This window comes from Geotrypetes seraphini, chromosome 10 (genome assembly GCF_902459505.1).
Source record: "Geotrypetes seraphini chromosome 10, aGeoSer1.1, whole genome shotgun sequence".
NCBI classification, from domain to species: Eukaryota; Metazoa; Chordata; class Amphibia; order Gymnophiona; family Dermophiidae; genus Geotrypetes; species Geotrypetes seraphini.
This window is the reverse complement of record NC_047093.1, coordinates 28,207,304-28,233,229: the sequence shown is the minus strand read 5'-3', so window position 1 is coordinate 28,233,229 and position 25,926 is coordinate 28,207,304. Positions and strand designations below refer to the sequence as shown.

General features: G+C 43.7%; 1 protein-coding gene across 1 annotated transcript; it reads right to left on the bottom strand.

Moving 5' to 3' along the window:
* Positions 1-15,215: 15,215 nt before the first annotated feature.
* Positions 15,216-25,683, bottom strand: LOC117367906 (5-hydroxytryptamine receptor 3A-like). The gene is made up of 4 exons (XM_033960988.1): positions 25,562-25,683; positions 22,037-22,206; positions 20,344-20,501; positions 15,216-15,437 (listed from the first exon to the last, which is right to left on the bottom strand). The coding sequence occupies exons 1-4, from the start codon at positions 25,681-25,683 to the stop codon at positions 15,216-15,218; spliced, it is 672 nt and encodes a 223-aa protein (XP_033816879.1).
* Positions 25,684-25,926: the final 243 nt, after the last annotated feature.

Genomic DNA, 25,926 nt, shown 5'->3' with positions numbered 1-25,926 from the left:
TTATTTTTTTAATTTTACCTCCTTTTAAATGCCGCTACTTTGATATTGCTGGAGACGGATTATTTCTTTTCACCTGGATTGGCCTTAAGTGTGAGCTTTAGAACCAGGGTAATGTAATGTTCAACATTTATTTGAGCCTTGCTGTTTGCTTAGACTGCTAGAGGGGGTGTGTATTAGTAAAAACTCAGAGGAATTTAATTATGCACATTTCTGTCTACTGGAAAATGGGAATAAGATTAAAAATGCCATCTTTACATCCTACTAGTAGATTTAAAGATAGGGCTGAAAGATGAATCTTTTTCAGTTTAAAAACTATCCCTGACCAGATTGTTTATATGGGGGCTGATTCTAGAAAAAGGCATCCTGATTGCTTACAGATGCCCAAGGCATGGCTTGGGCATGGTCTCCACTGGAAGAGGCCTTGGGTGTCCTTAAGTGTCCCTACACATGTCTGTAGGTATCTGTTAGTAAAAGTAGACCCGATTCTCTACAGGATGCCGATACATGATTGACATAGATCAACAGCTGCCAAGATCGGCATCTTTTAGAAAATCAGGCCCATGGTGCCCAAATTTGGGCACACTCCCTTGTATAGGTGTGAAAGTCATAAGCTGATATAAATCTGTTTGTACAACAGCAGTAATTGCAGAGTGTTGGCATTTGTTAGAGACTGAGTTTATAAGGAATGAGATATGTCTGTCATAAAGTGAAATTTTGAATGTTGTCTTAAGTGTGTGTGTGTTTTTCTTATTTAAAGGATTGAATTATGCCTGTATGATTACATTATTCTCAATCTCTAGTTTGTTCTAGGATGAAGTTCTGAGGCTTGCAATTAATCTGAAAGTTTGGGTGATAACTTTTATATATTTCTTTTTCCCTGTGCCATACCTATTATGCATGCAAAAATGATGATTTTTAAAAATTATTATTATATTTTTTTATTTATCATTTTATAATTATTTATCAAGTATAAACTTGTACAGAAAGTAAAATTTAAGTCAAAAGTAGATAAGCATATTAATCGAATTAGATCAAGAATATAAAATCAATAGTACATAACCTTAATAATCAGAATTGAATCCATAACATAAAGTTTACTTAAATTTTTAACTCAAGTCCTCCACTCAGGATCAAGATGGAACAAGAGCGATTTTAGTAACAAGAAATATATCATAGAAGAATGCTACGGCTGATTTAGACTGAACTCAGGGTTCCCTAAAAATCCATCTTATCTAGGGCTAGGTCTTATCTTTTTCTTTCTCCAGGCGTGACAATGACAGCAAAGCCATCAGCTTGAAAGGTTAAAAAAAAACATATTTCTGTGAGGAATAATACACTATACATTTGCATGGGTGAAGTAAATAAAAGGTTGCCCCTAAGGTTAACACTCCTTCTTTCTTTATTTTGGTCGTCTATTTTGGGTTCTTTTCTTCAGTTTTCGGAGCTAAGAGCTTCCCAGTTTGAGGGTTCAGCTCTGCCTGCATGGAGGAGAAACAGACTGTGGTCTGCAGCTGACAGGCCAATCCTTTGTGGTACTTGTTAGCCAGCCTGCAAAAGCATTTTTGGAGCTCGGGGCCATCCTTGTGTAGCTTGCTCACCTACTGCTTGCAGGGGTTTTAGCATAGGCTGTCAGGCATCTGTAGGAGTCTCAGCAGTGTCTTGCAGGGTCGCGGCTTTGTTTCGCCTCGCCCATTTATTTTTGCATGTCACGGTGCACAGGGCTGGAGGCTCAGTCAGATGCCAGTCTGGTTGACAGCCTGAAGATTCAGCGCTGGAAGGTCTGAAAATCTGATTTTTAAAGGTTCATGCATGTTTCCCCACCTCTAAAATCACTATTTTTTTTTTTTTTTTTTTACCATTTTTAAGCTTCTCTTGGTGCCAAAACTCTGGTGGCGGCCATCGTAGGTTTATCCTGTTTTATTTGTTCTCTGCTTGCAGAATGCTCTGTATTAGACAATGAATTGGAGATTCCATTTCCAAAGCTTCCCTTTTCATTATGTCACGAGGGGAAGGGAAGAGAAGGGAAGCCGGCACACGCAGTGTTAGAGTGAACTGAACCCAGACATGGGTGGGGCTCTAACAATGCACGTGCCAGCTTCCCGTCTCCTTCGAAACAGGAATGATGTAACTTCCTGTTTTGGAGGAGAAGGGAAACTGATGCGCACAGTGTTAGAGCCCTGTGACCTGGGTTCAGTTCGCTTGCGGGCGGTGGGCAAGAGGGCAGTGAGGGAGTGGAAGGGAGTGAAGCTGACCTCACCTCACTAGGCAGTCGGGGGGGATGCTACTTCATGCAATTGGGGACAGGGAAGGAGGAAGACCAGGGAAGGGAGAGGAGAAGAGAGATGCCAAGACCATGGGAGGGAGGGTAAGGAAAGGAGATACCAGACCATGGAGGGGAGGGAAGGAAACAGATGCCAGATCAGGGGAAAGGAAGGAGGGAGGGAGAGAAAGGAAGGAGAGAAAATGCCAAATAATGGAGGGGGAGGGAGAGATAGAAGAGAAGGAGAGCAGAAAGATGCCAGTGCATGGGGGGGGGGAGGGAAGGGAGACTAAGAAGACAGGTGCCAGACCAGAGCGAAAGGAAGGAGATGAGATGCCAGAGCATGGAGGTGAAGGGAGAGATATAAGAGAAGTAAAGGAGAGAGATACCAGGCCATGGGGGTTGAGTGGGAAGGAAGGAAGGAAAGGAGAAGAGAAAGATGCCAGAGCATAGGGGAAGGGGTGGAGACAGAAAAATGGAGAGGGGGTGAAGCTGAAATGAAGCATGTACAAAGGAGAGATGGAGCACAGGACAGACAGTTTATTGAAGGGACATACAAAGAGGGAAGATGCAATATGTAAGAAAGAGGGAGAGAGAGGACACTGGGTAGAAAGGGCAGAGAGGGCAGTAGATGGAAGGAGTGAAAGAGAAGGTGGACAGTAGATGAAAGGGGTAGAGATAGAAAGGGGAACAGACACTGAATGAAAGTGTGGGGGAGGGGAACAGACATTGAATGGAAGGGAGGTGAGAGAGGGGAGCAGACGCTAGAAGGAAGTGGGAAGGAAAAAGAAAAAAGGGTACATGCTGGATTGGGGGAAGAGGTTAGAGTTAGATACTGGAAGGGGGTGAGAGAAAGAGGTGGCAAGCTATAGGTAGACACAATGAAAGAGGGAAATTGAGGACTGAATAGTAAGAAAGAATTTAGACAGAGGCAGAAAATAAATTGAGAAGGAAGACCAGGGAAGAACAGGAGGAAGGGAGCGGAGAGAGAGATGCCAGTGCAAGGGAAGGGGAGGAGACAGCTACCAGACCTGGAAGAAGGAAAGGAGGAAGGAGACAGAGGAGGGGAGGAGAGGAGAGAGAGAGATATGCTAAAATCTGCTGTGAGGGAGGGATAGATAGAAGGGAAGAAGACAGATGCCACACCATGGGGGGAGCGGAGAGAAATAGATGGATGCTACACCAATGGGGGGGAGGGAGAGATGGAAGGGAGAGGCAGACAGTTCCTGGAAGAGGCATAGAAAGAGAGCAGATGGCATATGGAAGAGGCAGAGAGAGGGCAAATAGTGGACGGAAGGATGAAAATGATGAGAAGATGAACAAAACAGAAACCAGACAACAAAGGTAGAAAAAAAAATTTCTATTTGTTTTATATACTTATTTTTGCTTTAGGATAAAGTATTATTGTAGCTGTGTTGATAATCGTTTATTAATAGAAAGTGGAAATAAGGTGATCCTGTTTATTGGACTAATTTTGATACATTTTTTTACTAATTCAGAGACCATAACTCCTTTCCTCAGATCAGGACAAGGATACTATAACAGCAATATAGTTTACTGACCTGAAGAAAGAGGTTTTAACCCCAGAAAGCTAATTGAGAAATGTATTAGTCCAATAAAATGATGGGAACTAAATTTTCTTCCCGCCATGCCCCATGCCTCCTACCCAAATGCAAAATATAAACTGGTGTGCTTCCCAAAGCCCTGCCAGCTGAAGATCTCTTCCTCTAGGAAGGAAGGGGGGATTTGCTCAGAGATGTTTGGAGAAAATCTGTACACTGGCACTGGCATGGTAATCTTTGCTGTTTGTTTTGAATTTTTTTTTTTTTACTTTATTTATTTATTCAATTTTATCAATACAAACAAGCAATACATTAATACTTGTATTTCAGATTAACAGAAGTTATTAAAAAGAAAACTTATAAACCAATTCCACTTAAATCAGTGTTTTGGTTATTCATTTATGCTTCCAATATATTTAGTCCACAAACTTTGAAGGGAGATTTTTAGAAAATAAATTAACAATAGAAACAATCTTTATCCAACCTAGAAAGCGGCAATTATCTGCGGTGCTACAGCCATTCATGGCAGGTTATACATTCTCAGCCATAGGCACTACTTGCTCTTTGGATTCTATAAATCCTACTAGTTGTTTAGGTTCAAAAAACAAGTAATTCTTGTTCTGATAAGACACAAAACATTTTACAGGAAATTTCAACAAAAAATTTGCCCCCAAGGCAAGGACTCTTGGCCTTAATGCCAAGAATTCTTTCCTACGCCTCTGGGATCTTAAAGACATATCAGGAAATATTCGAACATTAGAACCTAAAAACTGATCATTAATATGACGAAAATACAAACGCAATATATATTCTCTATCACTTTCTAAAGCGAGAGTTATTAACAGGGTTTTCCTTTCCGTTATAACCTCCAAGGAGTTTTCCAGAAAAGTTGTTAAGTTCATATTTTCATTGTTAGTCCCTTGAATCTCATTAGGAGTGGAAACTTCCACAGGTCTCTTGATTTGAAAGTAATTAGCTCTAACAATAGGTGGCAAACTTTCAATAGGAATAAGCAAAATTTCCTTAAAATACTTTCTTGCCATCTCCATTGGTGAAATTAAGGGACATTTTGGAAAATTTAGGAGTCTCAAGCAGTGTTCCCTCTAAGCGGGCGGGTGTTGTGAGCAAACTTTTTTCACCGTGAGCCAAAAATATCGGGCGCCAGCAAGTTATGAGCCAACTCGCCCGATTCTCCTCTCGCCGCCCTGCCATCTGCCGTACGCCTCTTCCGATTGTGCGCTGTGACGAGAAACGTGTGCGCTGCGATGTAATATTTTGTGCGCCAGCGCAGCTTAGCGGGAACACTGGTTCAAATGGTTTTATTTATTTCCCCAAATTTATTTTTGTTATACGCATTGAAAATATTTGATATTGCGTTTAAATCAAAATCTCAATAAACTTGAAACGAGTGCCCGTGAGATTGTGGGAGGGTTAAATACTCAAAACTTAGAAGTTTTTGCTACGCCAGCTTTCTGGTATCTTTACATACAGTGGCGTACCTAGCATATGTAACATCCGGGGCCCATCATTTTTTGGCACCCCCCCCATCTGTAAGAAAAACATGATTTTTAGTAACAAACCACACGTCACACATGAGTACCTAGGAAAAGGCAGCATCTTACATATTGCAGTGAGCAGTACATCAATACACCCATTGTAAAACTAAACAAGCCAGACCAGCACAGATCAATCCTACACCGTCAATCCTAACAGAAAACACACAGAACACAGAAAACACCTTCGCCTAGTAAGGAATATGTAATCACAAACTAACCCCTCCCTCTTTTACAAAACTGTAGTGTGGATTTTAGCTACGGAGGTAACAGCTCTGATGCTCATAAAATTCTGAGCATCAGAGCTGCTACCACCAAGGCTGGTGCTAAAAACGCTTCACAGTTTTGTAAAAGGGGGGATAAAATAAAAATACATAGACAAAGGTTAAATTGAACCAGCAAGAAGCTGGACTCTGCATACAATGCTTCACAGAAACAGTGACACATGTCTCCTAAAGCAATAAATAAATAGAAATTTTTTTCTACCTTTGTCTTCTGTGGTTTCTCCTTTCCTCATCTTCTTGTAACTCTCTTCCTTCCATCCACTGTCTGCCGTCTCTCTTCCCCTATATGGCATCTTCTCTCCTTCTATGCCCCTTTCAGAAACTGTATGCCTCCCCCTTCCATCTCTCCTTTCACCCCATTGGTCTGGCATCTCTCTCCTCGCCTTCCCTCTCCCACACCTCTCCTCATAGTCTGGTATCTCCCCTTCCCTGATTCTCTGGCATCTCTCTCCTTTCCTTTTCTTCCATCTTTCGTTCCCCCTCCATGCTCTCACATCTCCCCCTTCCTTTTCCCTTAGACTGGCATACCTTCCTCCTATGCTCCAAGCCCTGGCATCTCCTTTAATTCCCTCCCTCATCTTCCTTCTCCCTCCAGCTGGGTACCGCAACACTCTTCCCTGCAGCTCTGCACTTCCCCACAATTGCCATGCTTCGGTTCCTCTTCTTCCTTCCTTCCTCCCCCCCCCCCCCCCGCGGGACCCTGCGGCACCATCAACTCTTACTCCCTCTAATGTCGGCCCTGCAGCTCCAGACTTCCTCGCACCTTCTCCCCTCCCCCTTTGGATCGCTATTATTTTAAATGTTATAGCCGCAGAGCTGTATCCATCAGTGGAGATGTCTAACCTCGGCCTGCCCCGGAACTCTTACTGCAGCAGCCGCCCGTCTAGGCAGGAACAGGAAGTCACTGTTGCAGTAAGAGTTCCGGGGCAGGCCGAGGTTAGACATCTCCACTGATGGATACAGCTCTGCGGCTATAACATTTAAAATAATAGCGATCCAAAGGGGGAGGGGAGAAGGTGCGAGGAAGTCTGGAGCTGCAGGGCCGACATTAGAGGGAGTAAGAGTTGATGGTGCCGCAGGGTCCCGCGGGGGGGGGGGGAGGAAGGAAGGAAGAAGAGGAACCGAAGCATGGCAATTGTGGGGAAGTGCAGAGCTGCAGGAGCTGTTATAGCCTCCCCTTACCTTTGCGACGCGTGTGTGCGCTGTGAAGAGAAACTTGTGCGCTGCGATATAATATTTTGTGCGTGAGCGCAGGCCAACGCAGCTTAGCGGGAACACTGGTCTCAAGTTATTTTTCCTTAATTGGTTCTCGAAACTTTCCATTTTTCTAGCAATAAATGTTCTTTCTTTTACTAATTCCAAGTCCAATGTTTCCATTCCACAAATTCTTGACTCCTGTTTTTCTATTTTCTCACTTAAATCTTTAAGGGCCAAACCCTGTTGCTCCACTTTAGAGTGGATAGTCCCATAGTCAGTATTTAAAGTGGAAAAAGACATTTTGAGGTTAGCGTCCATAACTGAAATGGCCTGCCATAAAGCCTCCATATCTATTACCTTAGGCTTCTCCAACACCCCAAAAGTGATCTTACTTCCTCCCGAAGCTCCTCTCTCCTCTCCTGCAGTGTGGGTAAGCTGTCGGTGTACTACAGCTTCTTCTTCGGCTCCAGATTTACTTGGAGCTACCAGCCCTCCTTCACTGAGGATCAAAGACTCCTCCCGGGTCCATGATGCATCAGGAACTCCCGAAACTGCATTGCTTCCAGGTTGTGGGGGTGGCTGCCTCTGTTCCGGGCTTAACATCGCCCGAAGCTGCTGGCTGAGTTCGCCCGACGAATTCGGGCTCACCCCTGAAGTAGCCACCGCTGATTCGCCCGATCGGGCTAAGGCTTCCTCGATTGTGGACTGCACCAGACGCGGTGCCGCTACCGCCGCTGGAGGGTTGCCGCGAAGGGCTCCTTTTCTCTTACCCATATTAAGGTAAGAGAACTGCTAATTCAAAAGAAAAAGCAACGCCGGCCGAGAACAAGAGAGGGAGCCTCGCTCTCAGGCATCCGCTATCGTCGCCATCTTTGAATCTCTCCCTGTTTCGAATTTTAAAATAAAAGAATTAAAGTGGAAATAAAGAAGTAAAGAAGAAAATGGGTAAATAAATGGGGGGCAGGGCATGGTGGAGAGGGGGTGGGGTGAGGCAGGGGGCCCAGTGGAACTGCCCTGGTAGGGAGCCCTTCCTTAGGATCATTGACACTGGAGTCTCATTATGTATCATTCCTTCTTTCCTTCCAAAGGTGGTTTCGGCATTTCACGTCAATCAGGAAGTCAGATTGCAAACATTCCAGGCCACAGGTTCCAGGAAGCAGGATTGGATTCTGAAAAAGCTGGATAAATTACGGCTATACTCACTCGAGGAACGCAGAGAGAGGGGAGACATGATCGAGATGTTCAAATACCTCACGGGCCGTATCGAGGTAAAAGAAGATATCTTCTTTTTCTAAGGTCCGACAGCGACAAGAGAACATCCATGGAAAATCAGGGGCGGGAAATTGCACGGTGACACCAGGAAATACTTTTTCACCGAAAGAGTAGTTGATCGCTGGAATAGACTTCCACTTCAGGTGATTGAGGCAAGCAGCGTGCCTGATTTTAAGAAGAAATGGGATCATCACGTGGGATTTCTGCACAGAGATAAATAGGGGAGGGTCATTGGGGTGGGCAGACTAGATGGGCCGCGGCCCTTATCTGCCGTCTTTTTCTATGTTTCTATGTTTCTATGATGTGAGTAGAGTGCTTCTTTGGTGTCTCAAGGTCACCTTCGAGTTTGACCATCTTTTTGTGCTACCTATCCAGCTAGATGAGGTATTATAAATAGAGAGTTGAAGTCATGTGCAGTCTCTCTACGCCTCTCACAAGTAAGTTTTGTGTTTTGGTATCCTATCAACCTGAGAAATATAATGGCCTGTCTTCAGGGTATGTGTGTTGCACTTTTTTTTTTGCTAAATCTTGTCTTACCAATGACATGTTAATGTATTTTTTAATACTAACTTTGTAATCTCAATAAGTATTTCAATGTTGAATATTCTTATCCTATTTTCATACTTATCAAGTAATTTGGTCTTCACCATCAACCTTCAGCTTCCTGATGTATAGTCATGTAACAGTATACTACTTCCTACCTTATTATAATATGGCATCAAAATATTTGACGATCTGTGAGGTTGAAGGTCTAAAATCAACCAATGAATTTTGGATATCTATCTATGAGGCCCTTTATACGTACCTAGATCAGAATCGTGTAACATTTTAGCCTTTTTCTTGTCTCTCTTGAAGTGTGTGAAAATGTGGTTCATGAGCCTGGAAAAAGGATGCTGCGGCTTGTCCTTCAGGTACAGTAAGAAGAAAACTTCAAAAAGACCAGCACTCAGGAACATAAATGTACCTGTGAAAAATATTGCTGTAGGTGGGGGAGGGGGGAAAAAACAGTCCTTAAACATACAGACATTGGTATGATGTGAAATTCATCTCATGGTACATAACTATTCTTTGTACAGTCTTGCTGAAAATACACTGAGGCAATCTAATTTCCTTTGTCTGCTGAGTACACAGGGAAAAATGTTTGAGTACCTGAATAAATTAATGTAAACCTTTCTAAGCTCCCCTGGGAGAAGGGTTTAGAAAATTGAATAAATAGTGTGAAAAGCTTCAGCTTTTGATAACCAGAGCTGGTATTGTGACATCATAATGCCTCATTCTAGCAATGCCTAAGAGCCAACCTCATCAGTGATGTCACAATGGCTTCATTGTTCTATACTTGGCTCACTTCGGGTATCGTACTGGAGGAGGGTGTGGAGCAGTGGTTAAAGCTACAGCCTCAGCACCCTGAGGTTGAGGGTTTAACCCCACATTGCTCCTTGTTATCCTGGACAAGTCACTTAATCCCCCCATTGCCCCAGGTACATTAGATAGGACAGACAGGGAAAAATGCTTGAGTACCTGAATAAATTAATGTAAACCTTTTTGAGCTCTCTTGGGAGAACAGTATAGAAAATTGAATGAATAAATAAAAGTACAGAAATGTGAGTGTCATAAGCACTCTCTCCAGCTTCTAGGGGGTGCGGTTGGGGCAGGGATGGGTGAAACTGGGTGGGCCTAGGGCAGATCTGGGGGGGGCAGAATTTCCAAACGTAAAATATGGTAACCCTATCTCTGTATTCTGTATTAAAGTTGTTCAATCCATGCCCATGAACCAAGACTTGCAAAAATCCACATATTTTCTTCATGTGCTCCTCCTACTTATCTGAGAGTGACAGTTTTCATTTCTGCAAGTGAACCATTCGGAAGTCTTTCTGATCTGTTCTGCTTCATCATATTTTTCCATTTTAAATCTTTTTTTTTTTTTCGGTGACTTTGGTGCCTTTATAGTGGTTCTCTGCTGGGGAAAGGAAGCAGTTTCCCCAGAGCCAGACTGCAGCTTTGCAGGGCAAGCCTGCTCCTTTGCCTGTGGAACAAGCCTGCTGTGTGCCACCTTACGGGCTTGGGGTCTGGCCTTGTCAGAGGCTTAAACGCAGGCTGCTTTGCATCCTGAGTAACAGCCTTCAGCGTATTGGGGTGCAGGCTGCACTTTCCTGCCTCTGGTTGTGTGAAAGGTTCCGAGGGGGGCAGAGGATTCAGTTGGGGGTCTGTCTAACTGGCAGCCCGAAGATCTTGAAGATTAGACTGTTTGGAGCACTTCTGAGGCAGAAATTCCTTTCCCTCACTTCAGCTGCAGTGTGCAGAGCTGATAGGCAAAGCACTTCAGAGACTGTTAGTACACCTCCATCATAGCCTATTGGAGAATCGAAGGATGTCTGAAAATAACATTTTTGAAGGTTTCTGAGGGTAGGGCTCAGGTCTCCCATCATCTCCAAAACCCATAATTTTGTGTTTATTTTTTAAACTATTTCTACAGGCCATTTTTGGTGCAAATTTCCTGGTGGCAGCCATCTTGGATTTTATTGATCTTTTTTTTCTAAGTTTATTTTCTGCCTCAAAACCCCTCAATTTTGCAAATTGATAGGGATGGACTCCTTAGACCCTATTCTATTGAATATATGTATGGGTTGTGTTGGCTTGCCGGCAGAGGAGCGTCCTTGTACCGCTGCGCGTGAGGGGAGGGGTGAGACCTTCGGACTTCGCCTCCTCCAGGTCCTCTAGGGCTGGGGAGCCATTGTGGGTATGGGAAATGGGGAAAAAAAATCCCACCCAATGTCTGTTTTTGCCAATGGCACAAAACGTAGGTGCACTTATTTCTGGAGACCCTTTACGGGCCCCTTTGGTAGTCCAGCGGGACACGGCCTCCACTCAGGTGTGTGGTTTTTCCTCAGAGTTTATCCAGCTCATTGTGGAGAGCTTATCTGAAAGAGATAGAGCCCCTTAAGTCACCCACTTCCAAGCCGGTGCCTGCTTTCGCAGAGATCCCTATAAAGCCGAACTACTGAATGAATATTTCTGCTCAGTCTTCACCTGTGAGGCACTGGGACACGGTCCGCAGTTGAAGGCAACACAAAGCACAGAAGACCCGTTTCAGAATTTTGAGTTCACACCAGGTGAAGTTTACAGTGAACTGGCAAGACTCAAGGTGAACAAAGCCATGGGACCAGACAATTTGCACCCAAGAGTGCTCAGAGAATTGAGTGATGTCCTGGCGAAACCGTTGGCTGAGCTATTCAATCTCTCCCTAAGTAAGGGGAAAGTTCCCCTGGACTGGAAATTAGCTAATGTCGTTCCTCTGCATAAAAAGGGTTGCAGGGCAGAGGCTGCGAATTATAGACCAGTGAGTCTCACATCAATAGTGTGCAAACTCATGGAAACACTAATTAAAAGCAAATTGGACACGATCTTGAATGAAGGGAATCTTCGGGATCCCAGTCAGCATGGATTCACCAAGGGTAGGTCCTGCCAATCCAATCTCATCAGCTTCTTTGACTGGGTAACAAGAATGTTGGACTTGGGAGAGTCTTTGGACGTCGTGTACCTGGACTTCAGTAAAGCTTTTGACAGTGTCCCACACTGCAGGCTGCTAAGCAAGATGGAATCGATGGGGTTAGGAGAGACACTAACTGCATGAGTCAATGATTGGCTGAGTGGCAGACTTCAGAGGGTGGTGGTTAATGGTACCCTCTCTAAAACATCGGAGGTGACCAGTGGAGTGCCGCAGGGCTCGGTCCTGGGTCCACTCCTTTTCAACATATTCATAGGGGATCTGACTCAAGGGCTTCAAGGTAAAATAACACTATTCGCCGATGACGCCAAACTATGTAATATAGTAAGTGAATGCAGTTTACAGAATTATATGGCGCAGGACCTGCTTACATTGGAAAGTTGGTCCTCAACCTAGCAGCTAGGCTTCAATGCTAAGAAATGTAAGGTCATGCACCTCGGAAGCGGAAATCCATGCAGGATGTACTTCTTGAACGGAGAAACTTTAACTAGGACTTCAGCAGAACGAGATTTAGGAGTAATCATCAGTGCAGACATGAAAACTGCCAATCAAGTGGAGAAGGCTTCATCTAAGGCAAGGCAGATATTGGGTTGTATCAATAGAAGTTTCGTCAGCCGAAAGCCTGAAGTCATAATGCCGTTGTACAGGGCCATGGTGAGACCTCATCTGGAGTACTGTGTGCAATTCTGGAGGCCACATTACAGTAAAGATGTGCGCAGAATTGAATCGGTTCAGCGGACGGCCACCAGGATGATCTAGGGGCTCAAGGGTCTCTCGTACAAAGAGAGACTGAACAAATTGCAGCTCTAGACTCTCGAGGAACGTAGGGAGAGGGGAGACATGATCGAAACATTTAAGTACCTCACGGTACGTGTCGAAGTGGAAGATGATATTTTCTTTCTCGAGGGACCCTCAGCCACAAGAGGGCACCCGCTCAAACTCAGGGGTGGAAAATTTCATGGCGACACCAGAAAGTATTTCTTCACAGAGAGAGTGGTTGATCATTGGAACAAGCTTCCAGTGCAGGTGATCGAGGCAGACAGCGTGCCAGACTTTAAGAATAAATGGGATACCCATGTGGGATTCCTACGAGGGTCAAGATAAGGAAATTGGGTCATTAGGGCATAGACAGGGGGTGGGTAAGCAGAGTGGGCAGACTTGATGGGCTGTAGCCCTTTTCTGCCGTCATCTTCTATGTTTCTATTCAGGGCCCCTCTGTTCCGGCTCCTGTGGCCCCAAACTGCCTTAGTTGGCACTCTGAGACAATGCCGGTTTTGTCGCCAGAGGCTGTTTCCACCCTGGATGATGCCGATAACCTCTGCAGAATGATTAAACAGGATACATCAGAGGACCCTGATCCGGGTGATGACCCCATTCTTTTGCAAACTCATTAAGTCGGGGTCCTTCCATCATTTTACTGCGGACAGCATGAAAAAGCTGAAGCTGGAGTGTCAGCCCTCCACATCTCAATGTTCTGTCTTCTGTCATGAGCTGTTTTAATGCACTGACATTCTTTTGTTTCTGTGCATCTAGATCTCACTGCCCTGGTCATGAAACTTTTGGACACTCCTGAGAGTTCTTTCAGTCTAAGCTTTATTCTTTGGCGCTAAATTTCAGGAGCTGTATAAGCAGCCAAAAGTAGATTTAGCAGTGGCTCAGGTCACCAAGCGCACAGCCCTCCCTAGTGATGGGGGAGTGAGGCCTAAAGACTCTCAGGATTGTAGGGTGGGCATTGCCTTGAAGAAGCTTTTTGAATTGGCTTCTTCAGGCATCAAGGCAGCTGCAGCTGCCTCATTTGCAGCATGTGCATGTGACTCGAGATTACGCCGTGTGCCCTCTGAGGAGGAGAAGGTTGCTTGTAGCGGAGGCCTTGTATGACCAGCCCCGCATCTAAGAAGGCCCAATGGTGCTAGAAGTCCGACGAGCTGGTTGTCTCCTTTTACCAGGAGAGGGTGCAAATTTCCTCAGATCAATGGGTGCTGGACATCATGTGGAAGAGGTCACAAGATATATTTCTTTCATCACCCCCTCCCCTTCCCCCTCCTGAGATTTGTATTGTCCTTAATTAATGTCTCTTGGATTTTATTTTTTTGAAGAAATTAAGTCTTGTTCAGCATTATAAATGCAGGATTTAGAGACAGTCATATCCATTTTTAAAGTTTTCAACTCTCTTGTATGTTCAATTAATTTCCCCTCAATATACAAAAAAATGGGGATTTATGGCTTTACCAGAATTAGCCACAAGATCCCAAAGTGCCTCTAGAGTCACTTCAGTGGGTTTTTTAATAATAGCTTGTTCCTGCTTGGTGAATAAGTGCTCACCATTTGATAATTCCTCCTGTTGCTCCTCTGTCAGGGCTTGTCCAGCAACCACAGATAAAACAGCCTCAGGTCCCATGGTTGGGCTCCCCTGTTGGAGTGCCCCTACTTCCAAGCCCTCCGTTGTTGCTACACTTGCCTCGAGAAGAGGAAACAACCCTTCCTCTGGGGTTTCCTCGCTCCGTGGAGAGCTGGTAATCCGAGGCTGCGGATGCGGTGCTTGTGCATTGGGGCTTAAGGTCATATCTGGCCCAAGGAAAGCAGTTGCGTTCCCACCCATATGCGGCAACTCCAGCGGGCTATCATCCGAACATAAGAACATAATAATTGCCCGCTGCTGGGTCAGACCAGTGGTCCAGCGTGCCCAGCAGTCCGCTCACGCGGCGGCCCCCAGTACTCTAAATGAGTCCAGCCTGCATACGTTCCAGTTTAGCAGGAACTTGTCCAACTTTGTCTTGAATCCCTGGAGGGTGTTTTCCCCTATAACAGCCTCCGGAAGAGCATTCCAGTTTTCTACCACTCTCTATGTTTATACGGAATCTATCCCCTTTTAACTTTAGCGAGTGCCCTCTCATTCTCTCCACGTTGTAGAAGGTGAACAGTCTCTCTTTCTCTACTAAGTCAATTCCCTTCAATATCTTGAATATTTCGATCATGTCCCCTTTCAGTCTCCTCTTTTCAAGGGAGAAGAGGCCCAGTTTCTCCAATCTCTCACTGTACGGCAACTCCTCCAGCCCCTTAACCATTTTAGTCGCTCTTCTCAGGACCCTTTCGAGTAGTACCATGTCCTGTGTTGGACGCAGTATTCCAGATGGGGGCACACCATGGCCCAGTACAGTGGCATGATAACCTTCTCAGATCTGTTTGTGATCCCCTTCTTAATCATTCCTAGCATTCTGTTCACTGTTTTACATGGACGGCTTCATTGACTTGTCTACAAGTACTCCCAAGTCCCTTTCCTGTATTAAATATAATGTGTCTTTTTATCCCTGAGTTAGAGCTCTAACATATAGAAACACAGGATATGATTTTGGATTTGCTTATGTTTACTAAGTAATGTCAGGTAAGGACTGTAATTCAATACATGGGTCTCCTGTTCTCAGCCTTTACCCTCACATTCTCCTGTATAAATATGTTGTCTTAAGCTTTTTGTTTTCTTAAATTTTGCATTCACCACTCCAATATTAGGTGACTGTTCATTTTCCTCTTCATCTAGCCTCTTTGAGCTATCTAGCATAACCGCTTGTATTACATAATTAAAAATTAGAAAATACCTATTAGGGGAGGATTAGTGGAGGTAATAGGCAGGATTTCATTAAGTATCAAGGATAAAACGGAGACTCCAAGAATCAGTGTTATTTTGAAACTGATCTTATCGTCATAATGCTCTGGGATGCTTGAAATGAATATATCCATCGACAGAAAGCAGGCTGTAGGCAAAATAAGGTTCAACACATGTAAAACTGGTCTTCTTTCCATGGATATCTGTAAAAAAACAACAACAATGAGTTAGTGAGGGGGAATTCCTTAAATCATGCTCAAATATAGTTACTAAACAAGATTGTCACTAAGAACAATTCTAAAAAAAACACCCCTAAAAAACTAGCTTTTATTCAGTTATATTTTAAGTGTCGATTTCTGGGCCCAAACTTTAGGCACTGGACTTACGCCTGCTGAAACCTGGTGGAAAATGTTGGTACTCAAATGAGATACGCTGAGGTAGTGTAACAATTTGGAATGGCCCTGACATGCCCAAGGCTGTGCCCCCTTTTCGGACAAGCGTTGTGGGAGTTAGGCATCCTGCCTCATAGAGTAGTGTGTAGTATAAGCTTCAAAGGATCAATCAAAGATGGCGTCAGGAGCAGACGCCTGAGAGGAGGCTCCACTATTGAGCCGCTACAAGTCTGCTGTGTAATCCTCCCCTACCTTGGAATGGGAAAGAGAAAGGGAGCACCCCTATGGCGGTGTTGGCAATCCAACAGCAGATGGTCCAGGCGACTATAGCGGAGGTGTTCTCCCGCTCAGGTGCATCTGTGGCTACTACTTTGGGGGTAAGCATGGAGATCTCGGGCGACCCCGTGTAGGTAGAAGGGGCGTCTTTGAGCCCTGAGCAGCGGATGGTGCCAATTCAACCCAGAAGCACACTGATGGTGAGAGAGTTGGAAGCGTTGTTCCTGAGGATGGAATCGTCATTTTCTGGCTTGGGAGGGAGGCCAGCTCAGGCCGTGATGGAGGAGAGTGAGCCCGGAGAAGACCATTTGCCCCACACCGGGTTGGAGGTGAGAGGTGCTTCGGGAGGGGTCAGCTTGCAGTTTGGAGCATTGGAGAGACCCTCAAAAATTGATTTGGAGGCACTATGGCAAGCTCTATCGGTTATAAATGCTAACCTTAAATTTTCTATTACTACTTTATCCACTGATTATGGAACAGTCTTTTCCAAGGTTGAGCAACAAGGAGTTGATATTGCTCAAATGAAAGAGAATTTAGGGAAACAGGAGACATAACTCTCTGAAATAGAACAAATAAACTTTGGACTATTAAAAGAAAGAACTTATATGGTTAGAAAAATGGAGAGTTTTGAAAACCAGCTGAGGAAGAATAATTTGAGACTTTTGAACTTTCCTAAATCTCCAGTCATCTCTCCTATGGAGATGGTTAGAAAATATTTCAGGGAAATATTGTGTATCCCACCAGATAATTTACCTCCAATAGTAAGAGTTAATTACTTGCAGTTATAAGGTTCTGTGGAGGTTTCAACTCCTAATGAGATTCAAGGAGATAAAAGGGGAGATTTAGATTTGACAACCTTTCTAGAAAGTTCATTAGAGGTGGTAACTGAGAGAAGAACTCTATTAGTTACTTTAGCATTGGAAAATGACCGTGATTATGTATTTACGTCATTTGAATGATCTGTTTTTTGGGGCCAAAATTCGTATATTTCCTGATATGGCTCAAAAATCCCAGAAGCGGAGGATGGAGTTCTTGGCAATAAGGCCAAGAATCCTGGCTTTGGGTGGAACATTCTTGTTAAAATTTCCTGTAAAATGCTTTATTACCTATCAAAACAAGAGTTACTTATTTTTTGAACCCAAACAGCTGTTAGAATTTATTCAATTGAGAGGAGGAGGAGCACCTGTAGCCGATAATGTTTAGCTTGCTATACCAGCTGTAGGTAACCCAGAGCTATGCTGCTTTCTCGGTATTTTGTTTTATCCTATTGGAGTTATTTCCTGTTGATCTCCTTTAATTGTTTATTGTTTATTCAGATTTTTGATTAAACGCTTTTTCGAAACTACAAAGCGTTGAACAAGGTTTAAAATAACATTTAAACAAATTTAACAATAAGACATTTAAACATTTAAACAAATTTAACAATTAAGACATATATTTATATAAAAAATTACTAGACTGACGGCAAATACATACTGGGTAAATACGGACCTAAAGGCCCCTAAACACAAATAGGAAGGGGGGGAGAAATACAATTGAATAGAAAATGTGAGAAACATTTAAGGTAAACACAAAAGGGACTGGGAAAATGAATGTAAAAAACAAGAATAGGTTAATCTCTAAGTTTCAGTTAATCAATTAAAAGCATCTTTAAAAAGAAAGCACTTTAAATTGCTTTTAAAATTTTTAAAAATTTTTTCCATTTTTAAGTCTAAAGGAAGAGTATTCCAGATCATAGGGGCTGTCACAGAAAAAATGGAGGTGCGACGAGTACCAATTATTTTTAAGGATGGAATGTTAAGATTGTATTGAGATATAGATCTTAAAGCTCTCGGCGGGTCATATGGGATCAAAAGTCTGTCTATGAATGCTGGTGTATTGGTCTGCAAAGTTTTGAATGTCAGAAGGGCGATTTTATAAGTTACCCTGTGTGAGACAGGCAACCAGTGGGCTTTTTGAAGCAAAGGGGTGACATGATCAAATTTATTTGCGCCAGAGATTATCTTAATGGCTGTGTTTTGAATAAGCTGCAAGCGTTTTAAGTCTTTATGATAGATCCCTTTTAATAATGAGTTGCAATAGTCAATTTTTGAAATTACGAGTGCATGAATCAGAACATTCAGGGAACTAACATCAAGTAGCGGGGCCAATGATCGAATCATCCTTAATTTATAAAAACAATTTTTAACCAATGCACTAATTTGTGGGCGAAATGTTAATTTATTGTCTATAAGGACACCTAATATTTTAGTAGTTGTGATTGGTGGAAGTGAAGTATTTTCAATGGTGACTGGAGAAATTAATTGTGCTCCCTCTTTACCGGGGAAGAGGAGAGTGTTAGTTTTTGAAATGTTTAAAGAAAGTTTGTTAGAATTTAACCAGTCATGAACTTTACTTAATTTATGATTAATTGAGTGAATCTCTGTTTGGCTATTGGGATCAATTGGGTGCAATAATTGTAGATCATCGGCATAAGCGTAAACAGAAAACCCTATTGATTGGCAGAGGGTCAGGAAAGGGGCCAAATAGATATTAAATAAAAGAGGTGATAAGATGGAGCCTTGTGGAATACCAAAGTTAGAGTGATAGGATTTTGAAACTGTGTTATTGAAATGAACAGTAGAGGCTCTATCAAAAAAATAAGAGCGAAACCATTCAAGGGCTTGGTCAGCAACCCCTATAGAAGAAAGGCGTTACAATAAGAGATGGTGATCAATAGTGTCAAACGCTGCTGCAAGATCTAAAGAGATCAATAGAACTGATTTATGTTGGTCAAGATAGTAGTTTATAGTTGTAGTGAGACCAAGTAAAGAATATTCTGTAGAATGGTTTATTCGGAAACCAGTTTGATTAGGATGCAGGACATGCGTTTTTTCAACAAAATCTGACAGTTGTTGATTTGCTATTGGACGGTAGTTAGAACAATCGTCAAGATTATTTTTTGGATCTTTTATGATTGGGGATATGATGGAATGTTTCCATTCTGGTGGGATATTAGCTGTAGATAGGCAAGAGTGGATAATTTGAAGAATATATGGCCCGAATACTGTGAAATATCTTTTAAGAAAAAAAGGAGGAATGGGTTCAAATTTGGAACCTTTAATGTTAATACAATGTAAGATGTTTTCAATAGCTTTTAAGGAAGGAAGAAGAAAATTGGATAGTGAAGCCTAAAATGTCTTGCTCCTAGTGGTTACATTGTCATTTTCAGAAGGACTAGCGAAAATTGAAACGGTAGATACTTTGTGATTTTAGATCTGATCAATGTAATTTTTTCCTGAAAATAGTTTGCTAATGCTTGAGCTGTTGGGTATTCTGCAGTTTGACTGATTTTTTCATTTTTAAATACTGTTAGTTGCTTAAGAATTTTGAATAAGGTAAGCTGAGTTATTAGTTTTAGAAATTTTGCTAGCATAGAATTGTTTCTTAGTAATATTAATTTGATTGCCGATAATGCTGTGAGTGTTTATTATAATTGTCTAAGTTATCCTGGGTAGGTTTGGAGCGCCATTTGCATTCCACTGATCGCACTTGTTGTTTTAAAAGCCCTAAGGAAACGTTAAACCATGGGTTTCTTTGTTTTTTTGAAGACTAGGAGGTGGACTAGGAGGTGAATTCTTACTTTCATGGCCTTTGGAGTTGTGAAAGTATTCAGGGCTTTTGGGGGGCTTTGGCTTCCTTTCTTTGGGGCCTGTTGCGTGTTCCTGTCCCTCTCTCCTTATTTCATATGCTGTTTGCTCATTTCTCTGTGTTTTCTGTTTATACCTCTGCTGAGGAATTGTTTTTGAGCAAATGTTATATTCTGGGGGAAAAGTGTATTTTGAATTACTGGCTGGCTGATGTTCCTCCCTCCTTCTGATACTGGAGGAATAAATTATATGAACTTTTGGGCTGGGAGGCCGCTATGGCTTATTCCTCTCGCCGCAGAAGCAGAGACTTTGTCCGTATTTGTTCTCCTTATTTGAACATTTTGCCTCCCTGGAGTCATAGTTGCATTTTGAACAGACTTCAGGTGTATCCCACCCCACCTGTATGACCTTGGTTCTTTCCTTGTTCTTGGATTTGGGGGGAGGGGGATGGGAGGGGTTGGGGAGGGGGTGCAGGGGGGGTCTGCTTGGGGGGGGGTTGGGATAGGGGTGCCTTTGTAACCTAGGAGGACATCAGAGTCCTGTCTTCTTGGGGGGGGGGGGGGGTCCCTGTCTTGTATAATTTCAATTCTTGTCTGCCATTTTGCATTTGTTGGTATGTGGGGGTTTTCTTGTTAATAAAAAAGATTTAAACATAATATTGTGGACTAAATATATAATAATTGTTTTTCCTGATTTTCTGAGTTATTATTATGTTATATTGTTCTATTCAAGCTGTATGATTGTAATTGGAAAAATGCAAAAAAATAAAAATATATAAATATATATATATAAAAACTTCAACAGTCTAATACCTTGTAAACGATTACTGGATATACTTCAACGTCTGTCAGATTTTCTTTTATGATGTTTATCTTCGTAAAGTTCCATTCTCCAGAGCTTAAATAGAGATCTTGGCTTTCTTTGGTTATTTCAGTTGGGTTCTGCAGGAACCTCAATCTCACTTCTTTGGCTGTAGGGGCAGGAAGAGAAAGGTGATGTTCAGAGCGACGTACTTTCAGGGACTTGAAGCTTGCAGCCCACTGAGGTAGAAGTCCAGAGACTTGTTCTCAAAGATTTTCCCCTGTTAGAGCTTCATTAATAGTTTGCTTTTGGATGCCTCTGGGTAGGCATCCGCATGTGGAAGCATTTTTGTTTCTACAGTAATACTCCTGAAGGAATTCTGCATTCTGTATTTACAGGGTTTCCCCCCCCCCTTTTAATTGCATAGGATTTGCCTAGCATGAAAACCTGGCTCTTTTAATGAGAACACCTCCTCCCAGCTTTCTCCCCTCCCCCAACAGTCTCATTTCTCCCCCCCTCCCCCCTAACCTGAACCCTTTCCCCACCTGCCTTTGCAAATTCAATCTCTAGTTTTTTCTGCCCTCAGCAGGATCCCTACCCCGGTTCTATCTCATCCTTCTTAGACCCTTCCCTCAGGTACACACATCTCTTAGCTCTCTTAGATCTTCCCTCACCCCCCCACAAACACACAAGGTCTTTCTCTGAACCAGTGGTGTAGTAAGGGGAGAGGCCCATCCCAGGTACTGTCTTGGTGGGGGCGCCAGCACCCCTCTTCCTCTCTGCCACCCCACTTCTTCCCATTGCTCCCCCTGCCGCATGCGCCTTCACTCCCCCCCCTGTACCTCTAGCTGTTCGCCGACACGAGCAGTAACTCCAACCCTGTGGGTCCACATCTAGGAAGTGACAATAGAGGGAGAGCCCACGCCGACAGCAAGTGGGAGATGCTGCTCGTGCTGGGAAAATTAGAAATAGGGGGGAACGGAAGGGGCACATGGCAGGAGGGGGCGGGGAAGGGACACCACTACCTTGGCCGTCTCGCACCCTTGCTACACCATTGCTCTGAACCCCCCCAACATAAACCCTGCTTTAGCTCCCTGTAAATCCTCACTCTTCCTGCCCCCAAGGTGCATACCCCAACAAATATTTCTGTTCTGCATTAGAAACAGAAACATGATGGCAGATAAAGACCAAATGGCCCATCCAATCTGCCTATTCACAGCATCCACTATCTCCTCCTCTAAGGTCATAGAACTTTATGGTTTTAGAAACACTAGGCATGATGTCTGCTGGGAGCCAGCTATTGTTGCTCTGGCCATTAGGGGATGCTGAGGGCAGTGCAAAGAGCATAGGGTAGGATGGTCTTCAGTCCACCATCTGCTGGCTGTGGCAGATGCTAGAACCTCATGAGAATGAAAGGCAAAAATGTGAACAGTGGTTGAGGTGGATCAGGGAGGAGTTAAGAGTAAGGAAATCCTTGGGTGGAGGGAAGAAGAGTACTCAGTTCAGGGAGGAAGAGCTATGCGCTAGTGAATATTCTGCTACTTTTTGGGATACTGCCAGGTAATGTTACCTGGATTGGCCACGATCAGAGACAAGAGGCTGGGCTTGATGGACCTTCAGTCTGACTGAGCATGGCAATGCTTATGTTCTTAGTCATTGTTGATAATAAGAAAATGAAAATATATTTTTAGGGATGTAAAATACCTGTATGCAACCAAAGTGAAACTGATATTTCACACATCTGCGAATCAAATGGAAACTTGTTGATATCTAGGTTGCACGCTAAAATAAGTTGATGGGGGTTGGATGCCATCATGGTACCATCATGTTTAAGCACAAGATAAGGCATCTTAGGTGCTTTATCCTCACCAACCCTAAATAAAGCAAGAAGACTCAGATATAAATATAAGGCAATCTTATTTGTCTCTAGAATAAATCCACAAATAATTCTGAATGAGTTTTCATAGAGGATTTTTATTTGCAGTGTGGATTACATTAAGGAATCCTAGTCCTGCGTAAGAAGCCCTTTTAATAAACCACAGTAAAATATGCAGTTACTGCGGCAATAGCTGCAAATTTAACGAGACAATTTTTTTGGGGGGGTTGGGGTTGGGGGGGTCACTGTACCCTCTAAAATGAGTGAGAGTCCTCCAAATGCCAGTGGGGGTTGATGCTTCAATATTGTATTTTCAATCACTAGGGACAGGTAGGTTCCCCGGCATCCTAAGGAGTTTGCCCGCCTCTTGCTATTGAAAATGTGATACGAAACAGCATCACTCGCTGCCACATCTGTAGATGGAGGAGTCCCGCTCAGCTTAGAGGGAACAATGGTAGTGGTACCCAGCATGTTGTATACAGGCCCCTGTAAATATGTCCATTAGCACATGGCACTTGGTGCAGAGGAATTAAGTGATCCCATGCTAATTGCACATTAATTGATTAACGCACAGTAAGTGCAACATGCGAACTACTAAATTCTTTCCATGCCCACTCTCTGCCCATGACACACCTCCTACTGCACTTACCCCCAACTTCTATATTTGGCACCTAAAGTTATGCATATATATCAGCTACCCCAATGTATGTCCATAATTTAATTGGCAACTGACACATCATATTTGATGCTATTTAGAGTTAATTGAAATATGCCCACAAATTGCTAGGTGCATAGCAAAGTGTTATGTCTAAAAGTGGGTGTGGTTAAGAGACGGATAGTGGGTGGGCATTTTTAATTGTGTGCCAGTTTTTCACTTGCATTCAATGGGGCACACAGCTTAGGCGCAGGCATTTAGGCCAATATAAACCTGGCCTATATGGGTGCGCCTAAAAGTTAAAACATGTAGCAGTGCTTAGGTGGATTTAAGCATGATTCTATACAGTGCTGGTAAATTTTATAGAATTACGCTTAGCACTGATTTCATAGGCAGCATATATATAATTAGAAGAAACATAGAAGATGACGGCAGAAAAGGGCTACAGCCCATCAAGTCTGCCCACTCTGCTTACCCACCCCCTGTCTATGCCCTAATGACCCAATTTTCTTATCTTGACTCTCGTAGGGATCCCACATGGGTATCACATTTATTCTTAAAGTCTGGCACGCTGTCTGCCTCGATCACCTGCACTGGAAGCTTATTAGGGTCCTTAATGTGCATGGTAACTGCAAAAATACTGCAAAGCCTCTTAAAGTGGTTGTATGCTAGCACGTTCGTGCTTTACAGTTTATTAAAAGAGCCCTAAGTCTTTCAATCATAGATAAGTCCCACTCCTAGGTCTGGCTCAAGGGACTGTAATGTTCTGAGTGAACATCTTTATTGGTGCACGCCCCCCCTCTCAATCTGGCATCTCTCTTTTCAATCCCCCCTCTCCCCACCCACCCACACATTTGTACTAAAGCCAAAAGTCAATGTCTCAGTCTCCACCTGTTGGCAGAGGAATATAAACCCATCCATTTCTGTGCCAGTCTGGAGGGACTAAAATTAGGAGGTAAGGACCTAATTTCTCCACAAAAGAAAACCATCAAGGAAATAAGGTGATACCTTTTCTATTGGACTAACTTAGAGTCCCTATTACAAGGCTGCGGTAGAGGTTTCTACCCAGATGGATAGGCCTAATAGGCTTGGGCCTACTCTTAGGCAGGTAAATGCTGATAAGAATTCTATGAGCATCAGAGCATTTCCTTTGCCTGTCCTCAGCAGAAACCCCTACTGCAGCTTTGTAAAAGCCAGCATAAGTTAGTCTAATAAAAAAGGTATCACTTTATTTCCTTGATGTTTTTGTTTTATTTCAATATATTATCTTTTCTTATCAAACTCAAAATTTCTAAAACATATTTGAAATGGTGGAGAAAAAAATTTGGGATGGGGTGGGAAGTAGGGCCATCTCTACATATGGATCAAGTGGATGAGGGCCCACTAAGAAATAAAGAAGCCGATCCGACTTACAGAACTCCTTGGTCTGCTGAACATAAGAGCAAAGGACTCTATGCACATCAAATTTGCACAACTGTCTCTGCTCCAAAGAATCCTCCCGACTACCCATGAACAGGCAAAACCACCTTCGGAAGAAAGTAGGGAACCGGCCACAGCACGATCTGCTCCTTAGAGAACTCCAAGAAGGGAGGCCTACAGGAAAAGGACCGCAGTTCGAAAACGTGTCTCACGGAAGTAATGGTTACCAGGAAGACTGCCTTAAGAGTAAGGTCCTTCAACATGCAGGAACCGAGAGGCTCAAAAGGCAGACAAACAAGCCCAGAGAAAACCAGATTGAGATCCAAGGTGGGAACCGACAGCTGAACTGGTGGCTGAAGCAATTTCGCAGCTCTCAAGAATCAAATCATATATGGGGAAGAGGCCAAAAGCCAACCATGCAAAAGACTGCAAAGGAAGACAAAGCGGCAATTGGCACCCTAAGGGAGGACCAGGCAAGGCCACGCTGGAGGCCATCCTGCAGAAACTCCAAGAGGCAAAGTAACGCAAAGGAGAACCACGCTACGCACAGAACACCACTCCTCAAAGAGATGCCAAACCCACACATAAGCCCGAGAGGTGGAAAGTCTCCGAGACTCTAAGAGAGTGGAGGCCACTTTAGCTGAATATCCCTTTTTCCTTAGGCGAGCCCTATCAAGAGCCAAGCTGTAAGACAAAAGGGACCCGAATTGAACATTGGAATGGGCCCCTGGGGTCAGAAGATCGGCCAAGAAAGGCAGAGAAAGAGGATCTGCCATGAGAAGATGAACCAGATCTGTGTACTATGGGTGCCTGGGCCAATTTGGAGCCATTAGGATCACATGGCTTGCATGTCGGGCAATCCGAAGAAGAACTCTGCCCACCAGAGGTCATGGTGGAAAGGCATACAGCAGGCTGGTCTTCGGCCAAACCTGCACCAGAGCATCCATCCCCTCGGCCTGGCAATCCCTGCATTGACTGAAGAACCTTGAAGCTTTGGCATTGACACTTGTGGCCATGAGGTCCATGATTGACTGAACAATCAACTCGAAGGCTTCCAGCCCAAAACACCACTCGCCGAGATCCAGTGCATGATGACTGAAAAAAATCCACCTGGATGTTATCCACACCTGAAATGTGGGAAGCTGAGATGTCCCGAAGATGAGCCTCTGCCTATTCCATGAGAAGAGAGGTCTCCGGTGCTACTAGATGACTCTTGGTGCCCCCCTGATGATTGCCATAGGCCACTGCTGTGGCATTGTCTGAGAGAATTCAAACTGACTTGGCCTCCAGCAATGACTGGAATTCTACCAGAGCTAGCTGAATGACTCTTGTCTCCAGAACACTGATCAACCAGGACACTGTCACTGGTGACAGCTGCGCTGAGCCAAACAACCGAGACATTGAGCCCCCAACCGAGGAGACTGGCATCCGTGAGAAGCACTGTTCACTGGGACTGATCGAAACTCACTTCCTAAACCAGATTGGAAGACTGGTGCCACCTGCGCAGGCTGCATACTGAAGAAGACGCTTGTGAGCCCAAGCCCACTGGACCACTTCTAGAGAGGCCACCATGGGCCCCAAGACCTGGATAAAGTCCAGTGCCCATGGACATTGGCATTCCATCAGGGAGCGAATCTGCATCTG

Excerpts from the sequence above, each read along its gene's own strand:
- LOC117367906 (XM_033960988.1), bottom strand. The coding sequence starts at position 25,683 with ATGTCTCGGTTGTTTGGCTCAGCGCAGCTGTCACCAGTGACAGTGTCC. Across the intron at positions 22,207-25,561 it reads CAGTCATTGCTGGAGGCCAA|GGTTGGTGAGGATAAAGCAC; the intron begins GTCAGTTTGAAT and ends TGCTTTATTTAG. Across the intron at positions 20,502-22,036 it reads TTCACTTTGGTTGCATACAG|CCAAAGAAGTGAGATTGAGG; the intron begins GTATTTTACATC and ends CTGCCCCTACAG.